An 11,227-nucleotide genomic window follows, 5' to 3' on the forward strand; every position below is an offset into this window, starting at 1 on the left:
TAGAAAGATAACAAGGTATTGATATTAATATCCATAAAAGCTATCACAAGGTGGAGCATAAGCCAATAAAGAACTTGGCATAAATTGCTGGCAAGGGTGCTGATACGTGTTTTATTTTTACTATCGGAAAGTAGCCTGCAAACAAATAACAGATGGAAAGTTAACATACATCATTTGTTTCACTTTTGAGAACTGCCTTTGTGTAGCATTTTAGTTCTACATTATAATTACATGACAGCAAAAATGATCACAAAAACTAATTATTGACTGATTAATAGTATGCAGAAGAAATACTAAATCGGATTTGGCTTCAGAGTATATCAATGTGAACATCAGGTGCCTGAATACATTATAGGAATAGGACATTTTCATTTGCAGATAACCACTCCAATCATATTGGGTTGCCTTTAGCTATTGAATTCTGCCTTTTTAGTTATCAAATTATTAAACTATGTGTTTAGTCAGGGTGCACACTTTTAAAGCTGATGCAGTTCTATGGAGAAAAAGAAGTACACTGTTAATAGAACAGCTTTCTATCCAATAGCTTGTACAACCAATCTCCACTATAACCTTTGTACCTTTTCCTGCCTAAACGTGACTAGCTGAATTACTGCAGCTAAACATAGCTGAAGTTATGAAGCCATACACCAACCTTTGCAGAGTTTTTGTCAGAGCTGCTCTTTTCAGCTGGCTCGGTCTTCTGTGGTTTATCCATTTTAGTAGTTCAAGAACCTTCTGCGTAAAAGACATAGACATAATCTATATAGATATTACACTGTGCACACATCCTGCATATACATTACACTCATAATGAAAAAAAGGCATATTTCACAACCAGGATGAGGAAGTGGGAAAATAAAAGAGAAAAAAAAGCATCTGCTTGAAATGGAAATGATTTCACCATATTACAGTGCATGTCACAAGGTTGACTCGCAAGACAGACAAACAATGATAAATTACTATAGGTCTAAAAGGGGAATAACCTTGGAAGAATAAGGAGTGCTGATTTTTTTTTTTTTTTTTTTAAACATTACTGTATGTTTAACATGACAATGTCCATGGAAAATGGAGTATTTTATCTAAAAATGCTAACCATGGTTCAAGGGGGTACGGTGTATTTTGAGATTTACTCAATGTATCAACTGTCGATGTACAAAATTATAAACCAATATTTTAGATGCACTTTTGAGCAATCGCTAGTTGAGCTGGGGATACTAAAAGTCTGAATACAATGATATAATACTGTAATAGGTTATCAATTTTAACCAAATGGAAAGGTCACGAATTACTCACAGGACATAGGTGAATCTCATTCATTCATGCAATCAAATTTAACATATGGGAAACGTTGCTTTTTCAACTAGTGTGTTTTTGGAAATGGGGAGGACGTTAGAGTACCCACACAACCCCCACAGAAGCACAAGGAGAACATGCAAACGTGATCCTGGGAGTGCTGAGCCAGGATGACTCAACTAGATAGAGTAGTAAATGAGACATCAGATGATAGATGCAGTCTTGATTTAGTGGTTGTTTTTTAATTTTCATGAAGGAATAAAAATCTGATTTTGTTTGTCAAAAATGTGTGTTTTGTGCTGTTGGCCAAAATGAAATGAAAGACTGATTCTGCCACCTAGTGGTGATGGAATTACTACTCTCAATATGAAATCATACAACAAAATGGTAATTTTGGGATCTTTGGTACAAATACGTATGCTTTTGTGTGAGAAGTACAGTGGGGCAAATAAGTATTTAGTCAACCACTAATTGTGCAAGTTCTCCCACTTGAAAATATTAAAGAGGCCTGTAATTGTCAACATGGGTAAACCTCAACCATGAGAGACAGAATGTGGGGAAAAAAAACAGAAAATCACATTGCTAGATTTTTTAAGAATTTATTTGCAAATCATGGTGGAAAATAATTATTTGGTCTATACTAAAAGTTCATCTCAATACTTTTTTATGTACCCTTTGTTGGCAATAACGGAAGCCAAACGTTTTCTGTAACTCTTCACAAGCTTTTCACACACTGTTGCTGGTATTTTGGCCCATTCCTCAATGCAGATCTCCTCTAGAGCAGTGATGTTTTGGGGCTGTCGTTGGACAACACGGACTTTCAACTCCCTCCTCACCCCGTGGCGTCAAAATGATAACAAGAACGGGGAGCAAAAATCCCAGAACCACACGGGGGGACCTAGTGAATGACTTACAGAGAGCTGGGACCACAGTAACAAAGGCTACTATCAGTAACACAATGCGCCGCCAGGGACTCAAGTCCTGCACTGCCAGACATGTCCCCCTGCTGTAGAAAGTACACGTCCAGACCCGTCTGCGGTTCGCTAGAGAGCATTTGGATGATCCAGAAGAGGACTGGGAGAATGTGTTACGGTCAGATGAAACCTAAATAGAACTTTTTGGTAGAAACACAGGTTCTCTTGTTTGGAGGAAAAAAGAATACTGAATTGCACCATACCCATTGTGAAGCATGGGGGTGGAAACATCATGCTTTGGGGCCGTTTTTCTGCAAAGGGACCAGGACGACTGATCTGTGTAAAGGAAAGAATGAATGGGGCCATGTATCGAGAGATTTTGAGTGAAAATCTCCTTCCATCAGCAAAGGCATTGAAGATGAGACGTGGCTGGGTCTTTCAGCATGACAATGATCCCAAACACACAGCCAGGGCAACAAAGGAGTGGCTTCGTAAGAAGCATTTCAAGGTCCTGGAGTGGCCTAGCCAGTCTCCAGGTCTCAACCCCATAGAAAATCTGTGGAGGGAGTTGAAAGTCCGTGTTGCCCAACGACAGCCCCAAAACATCACTGCTGTAGAGGAGATCCGCATGTAGGAATGGGCCAAAATACCAGCAACAGTGTGTGAAAAGCTTGTGAAGAGTTACAGAAAACATTTGGCCTTCGTTATTGCCAACAAAGAGTACATAAGAAAGTACTGAGATGAACTTTTGGTATTAACCAAATACTTATTTTCCACCATGATTTGCAAATAAATTATTTAAAAATCAAACAATGTGATTTTCTGTTTTTTTTTTCCACATTCTGTCTCTCATGGTTGAGGTTTAACCATATTGACAATTACAGGCCTCTCTAGTATTTTCAAGTGGGAGAACTTGCACAGTTAGTGGTTGACTAAATACTTATTTGCCCCACTGTAAATGTCACAGCCATAGAGGCAATATCCAAATAAACTGCTTGCCATGTGTTTTATAAAGCTTCCGGAATGTTGATTTATTCTTCATTAGATGCAATGTAAAAACTGTAAAGAGTTAGTCTACTTTTTTTTTTTTAATATGTTATTAATTTGGGTCATTTGAAACTAAGAGGAATTCAGTCACTGTTTAGTAAGTTTTTATGATATTTTGTTTTACACGTCAAATCAAACTATGTTGAAAATCCATTAGTAAACAGATACATTGTTAAGATCAGTAAATGACTTATCTTTTAAACTTTTGTCAGAATGTGTAAGAATGTAGACTACAAAGCAAAAAAACACAACTAAGCAGATTTTAGTATATTTGTTTTAACAATAATCACATGCCAACATAAGGGAACTAAAAATAACAAATTGGGAAATGACATATGGTCAATATGAAAAAAAAAAAGGTAACAATATATCTCTAACTTTATATCGCAATAATCACAACAGCTGCAGCTGTATCAAAGGGCTGTGCAGATAATACAGACAATGAAAACATGCCAATATAACTTTCTATAACAGAGGCCCTTTAAATATTGAGAAACAGAATTACAACACAAAACCAACAGGTGGTCTTACAAACCCTCTGTATATCTTACATTTGTCCTTATCACTGTTTTTTTAAAAAAAGTCATAAGATTAGGGATTATATTTTTAACCTTAGCACTGATAAACCGTAAAACTAAAACTATTGAATAATATCATACAGTAAACTTCTCACAGTAGAATAAAGATAATTTGGATCGTGCAAAAGGTAGTATCTTAGTAGCTGTAGTAGTGTTAATTATAATAATGTTAAAACAGTTCTAAAGCCCTCATTATACCATAAATCTGTGACATTCAAATATTGCATCCAAAAAAAAAATAATTCAATGGAAAATGACATAGGACAGAGTGCTACTCTGAAGGCCAAAAAGGAACTGAACAACAAATTTAGCACCCATATCAAAAAATGCATGCATAGGCCTCTCTATATGGAACAGAACCACTTTAAATGTCAACAGCAGCACTAGTATATGTACTACTGTATTTACTGCTAATACAACAACAAAAAAGCCATTGTTGGCCTACCTGGAACTTTTATTTATGTTCTTCATTCTGTGCTGCGGGGCTACTCACCCACGTGTATATCCAAGGCTTGCAGAAGGTCTACTGACTCACTCACTGTAGCTACAAGTATACCAGCCTCCCACCAATTATTAACTTTCATGAGTTTGGCTGGGGCCCATAAATGGTTATCTCATGGAGCTTTAGAACAGTTTTATTGTTTCCACAAAAGCTTTGACTCACTTACATAAAGCATGAATAATTTGCGACTCCCACACCTTATCAACTTCCTGCAAAAATTGAAAACTAATAATTATGTTTAATATAACTTGTTGTCCAAATGTGCATCCCCATGTATTAAAACATGTTTCATCTTAACACTGAATATTCAGAGTGAGGTTTGGCAACGGGTCGGATACTGCACGTTTACTGCACGTGATACAGCTCATCTGAGGAGTGTCCAAAGACACAGCCGTAAAAGCTGTACATCTGGGTAGCAGATGTGGGTAAAAACGTGAAACGCAAAAGCTGTTTTATATGTGGTATCTTCAAGAACGTTGAGTTAAGTACATCACTAATATTGTTCCGATTTTACCCCCGAAAAAAGTCTAATTTACCAGTGCTAGTCCGCATACCATACAACAGCACAAGATTCACTCCAGCCAATACATACTCCATTGCTGCAATCCTTCCAACAGGGAAGGCATAATTTCTCAACAAAATTTTAAAAAGTCCTGATAAGAGGGGAAAAAATGTTCCAATCAACTTGTGCTAAAACAACAAAGCTTAACAGAAGATGTTGGAGAGTATTCACAGAAGCAATGACAACTCTTCCAGTTAGCTGCTGAGCAATCCAAGCTCAATAGAAAGTGTTTCTGCTCCTGCTGTAGATATCATGAACACACAACAGCTGTCTTTATGGCCAAAAAAGCTCCCTCCTCCGGCTGTTTTCTCTCATCAATGACGGCTTTATCCTTGGCGCTGCATTTTAGTGTACCTACACAATATATCTACACAATATTACAAACATGGATTTGACATGACTAAAATGCATGGAATGGACTTCTACATAATTATAAGGGGGAGGCAAGTATGGCATGTAATTAACGGTAATTTTGGACAGAAATCTCAACATGTGAAGTCAGCTCTGTAAGTCCATGCCTAAATAATGAAACTCATCCTTTTAGGGTCATCACCGCTGAGGCCTCCTTTCTCAAGCTTGGAGCCGTGGTTACCAAAGTATTAGATTTCCCCTTGTAAGGAATAGCAGTGGGAAAACAATTGGAAGTTTCCAGTATATGTGGTTAAATACACTTCGCAACAATGTGAATAATGTATTTTTGTTGTTGTAAGCCTAAGTTTGGTGTTCTTCTGCAGGGTCCGTTCAAATTATTTACGGTACTTTTGTTCTATGAAATATTGTGGCATGCCTTAATACAGGAAGTCCTTCAACCCTTGCATACAGTAAGTATTTGATATAAGGTTGTATCTAATGTCCCAGTCCGACAGTTGAGAACAATTAAAAAAAGCACATTCCGCATCATTGTGACTTTACCACAGTATGTCAGTCAATACTTTTATGCGATTAGACTTGGTGAGTCTGACCACATTCGAGAGCCGTTTGTATTACCAGAGTAGTAACTAAATTTGTCATCTTAATCATTATAAGTAAATGTATAAACACTCACCAGACTCCTTATCTTGGAGATTCCTCTACCAAAGTAGGTGCAGGCAACCCACAAGGAAAACTATCACAACCACATCACATGAGAACTAGTTTGCTAATTCAATTTACCAACAAAATTGAGGAGGAGGGCTCAAAATTTAAGCAACATACAAAATTATGCTATTTTCTTCTCCAGCGAGATGGATTGATAGATAACAAGTACTGTACATAATTTTGTCTAACTCGAGATTTAGCATATGAGTCATTCTGGGCCTCAGAACCAACCAAAACCACCCCTACGTCCATGTACATCAATGGACAAAGCACGTAGCAAGTGGAGTCCTTCAAATTCCTTGAGGTCCACATCTCTGCTGACCTATCCTGGGCAACCAACACCACCACGATGGTAACGAAGGCGCAGCTGGGAGTGCTCAGGAAGGAGCAACTTGACATCAACCTACTGGTGACCTTCTGCCAGTCAGCCATTGAGAGCCTGCTGACTTATGCTGTGTCAGTGTGGTACGCAAGCTGCACAGTAGCAGATAGGAGAAGAATGCAGCGGGTGATCAAAACAGCACGAAAGGTTGCCCCCTTCCTCCCTGGGCCACCATCTATAGTGTAACTCTCTGTGTCTCCCACAAAACCCTATACATACCCCAGCGTCCACTTCTTCAACCTGTTTCTATCTGGCAGGCGCTATAGGGCCATAACAGGCAAAACAAACCGACTGAGAGTGTTTCTTTCCAAGAGCTTTTACCATACTTAGGTTTGCACAGAAATTCACTGTCATTGCACTGCTAATGGGACAACATTGTCACAAGCATCTCACTAAGTAATCAGACTTCTGCCTCAATCTGGGCAGAACATAATATAGGTACTGTATATGGAATATTTGCAGTTACATTATAGGATTTTTGCACTGTTATACCAAAATCTATCATATCAAGTCAGCCATTAGCACCCTAATCTGAAAGCAGCAAATTGTCATATATGCACTATTACCACTACATCGCCACTTGCTGCTAGTCACTTATTCACTTTATTCCCATTGTTTTTTATATTAGCCTTGTTTTCACTTTATTACCAAACTGTTATCTTTTTATATCAGCCTTGTTGTACTTTTGCTTTTGTATTATGTAGTGTATGTTATGGCGAAGCTTTAAACCTTGTTCTCTGTACAATAACAGTAAAGGCTTTCTATTCTATTCCTACTCTATGATGATGCGCCGGCATTTTTTAGGGCAGTTGCTCATGGTCAAAACAAGGGGAGCCCGTCAGACAAATTATACACCGAATTAAGGGAGAAAACTGTATTATTACCGTATTGGCCCGAATATAAGACGGCCCTGATTATAAGACGACCCCCTCTTTTTCAAGACTCATGTTTGAAAAAAGACTTTTTGAGCACCAAATTAATTTTTATACAGAAAAGAATCACAGTACATCTGAAACAAATGATTATAACAATATATTTGAGAGAAAAAGCATGTTATTTTGTCTCATTCAAATCTTAACATCTGAACATTAAATATGTTAACTAAAGTGCAATCACATTCGTAAATGAATGGCTTCTGGTTTTTGAAATGTAAATAAACCAATCTATGTGATAAAACAACAAAATTGCAATAACTGCATTTACCATCAAAGTGCGGTCTAACTAACTGTAGTCTTGAAACAAATCTGAATAAGGAAAAACATTGCAATAGAATAATGCAAACTGGTTAAACTTGAGAGTAGCTGAAATCTGTCATGACAGAACAATACTCAAGTTCAGCATTCGCTTGAATGATATCTGGCGCCATCTAGCGTCGTGAATGGGGATGACCCCAAATATAAGACGACCCCCACTTTTTCAGTCTTATTTCAATGCAAAAAACACCGTCTTATATTCGGGCCAAAACGATAGTTTAAGTAGTTTAGTGTATAGGAAAATACTAAAGAAGTGAACAGAAGCTACAATGTATGATAAGTCAACACATCCTTGTTCAAATGGCAGGTTTTTATGATGTACTAAAGTGAAACAAAGATCAATTTAAAACTTTTTTCACTATCGTTTAACCTTTAATCTGTACAATTTAATTTTACTACTGTATGCACACTGCACATAAAAGAGATGAAACTATCTCATTCACATATTTCAATATCATCACAGTATTAATCCAGTAACATGACACAGTTGTTCCAAGTTCCAGTAGTCCACTTTTCAGATAAAAGTAGACTACACAGTACACCGTCAACCGGAACTCAACCGTGCTTTCTATGGAAGACAACTCAGATTTTAGTCCAGAGACAGATTTTGCTTTATAATTTTCTTGAAAACATACAAGGTTAAATAACACTATCAGAATGCAATTCAAAAGTCTTTGCCTTATTTATCTTTGGCATTTAAGGGATAAGTATGCTTAAGCCTTTTTTTGGAACTCTCAACACCGACAAAGTTGAAGTAAACTTTTTTAACATGCAGCACACCATCAATGTAGTTTATGATTATAAATGTGCATTGTCCCTCAATGTAAATGTACCTGAATTAGCCAAAAGGCTAGTTTTGATCAATAGTCCCCTGCCAGATCTGATCGGGTAACCCCAAACACATTTTTAAATTACAAAACTAAATTAAACATCTTACAACACAATAAAACAGAAAAGTGTTAAATACAATTACAGACATATAAATATTAGGGAATATTTGCTTAAATCTTCCAAATGTGTGTGTGTGTTGGGGGGACGGGGGGAAATGTACTAAATAGTCAGGGTCACTCACCTTATCCATCCAGTATCGGGTGGACTGAAGCCGAGGGGCCCACAATTGAGGGGACCTATCAGCAGGGGCGTCGCGTCCCATTAGGCAAACCAGGCAATTGCCTAGGGCCCCCGGAGGGCCAACAGATTTAGCACAAGCAGCTTTACTGCACTGTCGCAGCGACAAGTGTAGGGAGTGTTTCAATACCATGGAATCATTTAGCAGATTATCTGACGATTCTGTTATCAACCCCAATCAGCACTAACCATGTCACGTAGATTATACATGTTTAAGAAAGTCCAATCAACTATTAATACCACATGATTGTTTCAAGAGCAACTCACCACGTACTCTCTGGAAAGTTCTTGCAGAGTTGTTTTAAGTTGATTTTCACAGGCCACCTCATTATTCATGTGATTACTTAAAGAAATGATTATTTTTCCCCAAAAAGTCTATTAATGGGTCTATCTAGTCTTCGTCGAATACTCTATAAGAAAAATATAACATATATGCATTTAAAATAATCCTAAACAATTTTATTAGCAAATTTAATTCTCATTTCGGTCGGTAGTCCACCAATCAGTGTTTTTTACGGAATAATTTGAATTTGGTTGGTCGTAGGGCCAATCTGACTACTGATTTCACATAAAGGTATATACCTCCGCATTCGATGGTGGTATTTTTGTGTTGCTACGCTTTCTTCTATCGCTCCAAGTCCAACTGTCCCCCTTACTTGCACACGCTCGAAGGGCCCAATGTTGCTTGTTGCCTGGGGCCCCCGGGGACCCTTGCTACGCCTCTGCCTACCAGTGCATGTGATTCTCCGTTATCACATTGCGGGACAAAAGGGCACTATTAACAATGTATTTTTGCAATGTCCAGTATCAGTTTTTTGTTGCCTCACCTATTAATACATCGGAGCACTGATGTAATCAGAGTACATAACATTCATGCCACCTCCAATTCTAAATGGTTGCTCTCCCAACCTCCCACTTCTACCAGACCCAGTGCCATACTGTAAATACTGTCAAAGGAACATGTGTGGCTGGCTTTAATTTGTTTAGAGCAGCTTTCCTAAGATTTTACACACCGCTGCGAAGCAAAATAAGCAGAGCTTGAACGAAATTCATTAGTTCTATCTTTCCAAGGGGACACACCTGTGCTCAAGTATAAAAAGCAGCACTTTTTGACCTTGCTGCATCTATTTGGGATTTGACTTGACAGCTAAGATGGGTGTTTCAGCATAGCGCGGGTGTCCTTGAAGAAACATCTGATGCATGTGACAATTTGGTGAAAGTTGCAGGCTTTCCAGAGACCTCCACGGACATTAATTTCTAACTACCAGTATGTGAAGGTGTTATGTCAGATCTGTTTACTCTTGCTACGATATTGAAATTTTCTGAGATATTGATATTCAAAAAAAATTACTTGACCCTAATTTCGTTACATATAAATGACGCAAAATACTCAGGTTGTCAGGGAAGTTCAAGTTTGAACTCCAAGACAAGTGTTACCTCGATAGCTCGATTAGAGAAATGAATACGACCCCAACCATGGATTGCTTTTCTTCGAAGGCTTTATGTACAAGAGCTCTCGAGTTTAGACGCGGAGCCATGCACAAAGCGTCTCTCCGCATGTGGACAAAAGAGAAACGCAGGGCATGCCTCTATTTATGGGTTGACATCATAGAAACAAAACCGAAACTTACGATAGCATATCCTGGTAAACACATCTCAAGTTACAGAAAAACATCTCTCATACGGGAAAACCACCTCAAGTTACAACCTTGAACACCGGCTGTGGCTAGAATGAAGTCTGATAAGCCACAGTTGCCGCATTGTATTCATTCAGGGCATATTGGAAAACATAGGAACATAACAGTCCATATTTGGGCATATTGTGATACCATCTACATTTGTCAAGGCCATGAGAAGGCACACTCAACAGATTAATATAACAATGATACTCTATACTACAATGTTCTCATGTAAGCATAACAAAAGCATTCAAAATATAATGTTTAATGGTTGTGTTTCAAGCATGAATAAAATTCTCTCACACAAGTAACTTGAAGTTCCGCTCTGAGACCCCCAATTGGCAAACTCAAAAATTGTCCAATATGCATGTGTGATACATCATTGGAACGCTTAAAATCTCAATTTTCTGGGGACATAAAAATTTCGGACAGGAGGGCATTTAAAAAAAAATAAAAAAATAAAAATTAACAGCAAAACCCTAACTGGAGACGAGAGCACGCGAGAGCAGAATTAAAGACGCCATGATTTTAACGAGATATTATCGCGTACTTACCTTGTTTCGATCAGAAACCTCCATGTAGCATGTATCCCCGAGTGTCAAAACACAGATGTGAATGGCCACATTGGGGATTTTATGGGTGAAACATGGTAATATAACAAGGGTCGCGATGCAGAAATCTCAGACATCTATGAGTGGTCGAGATTTTCCTTTTCATATATTTACCCTTTTAAACTTTTTTTTTTCAATTCTTTGTTCGGATGGATTATTTATCATCTAATATATCGGAGAAAATGCGACAGTAAGAAAAAA

General features: G+C 37.9%; 1 protein-coding gene across 4 annotated transcripts in view; it reads right to left on the reverse strand.

The window, feature by feature from the left end:
• slc2a9l2 (solute carrier family 2 member 9, like 2) overlaps positions 1-4,429 on the reverse strand; it is a 216,479-nt gene extending 212,050 nt beyond the window's left edge. Inside the window, exons 1-2 of one of the 4 annotated variants that reach the window (XM_057844887.1) lie at positions 4,278-4,429; positions 653-732 (exon numbers count right to left, since the gene is read on the reverse strand). In XM_057844887.1, coding sequence (XP_057700870.1) covers positions 653-715 — 63 coding nt within the window. In that variant the 5' untranslated portion in view covers positions 716-732; positions 4,278-4,429. Of the gene's footprint in view, positions 1-652; positions 736-4,277 lie in introns of those variants that run through there. The other 3 variants (XM_057844886.1, XM_057844885.1, XM_057844888.1) reach the window with 3 other exon arrangements.
• Between the last annotated feature and the right edge of the window lie 6,798 nt (positions 4,430-11,227).

The sequence above is a fragment of the Corythoichthys intestinalis genome, chromosome 9 (assembly GCF_030265065.1).
Source record: "Corythoichthys intestinalis isolate RoL2023-P3 chromosome 9, ASM3026506v1, whole genome shotgun sequence".
NCBI lineage: Eukaryota > Metazoa > Chordata > Actinopteri > Syngnathiformes > Syngnathidae > Corythoichthys > Corythoichthys intestinalis.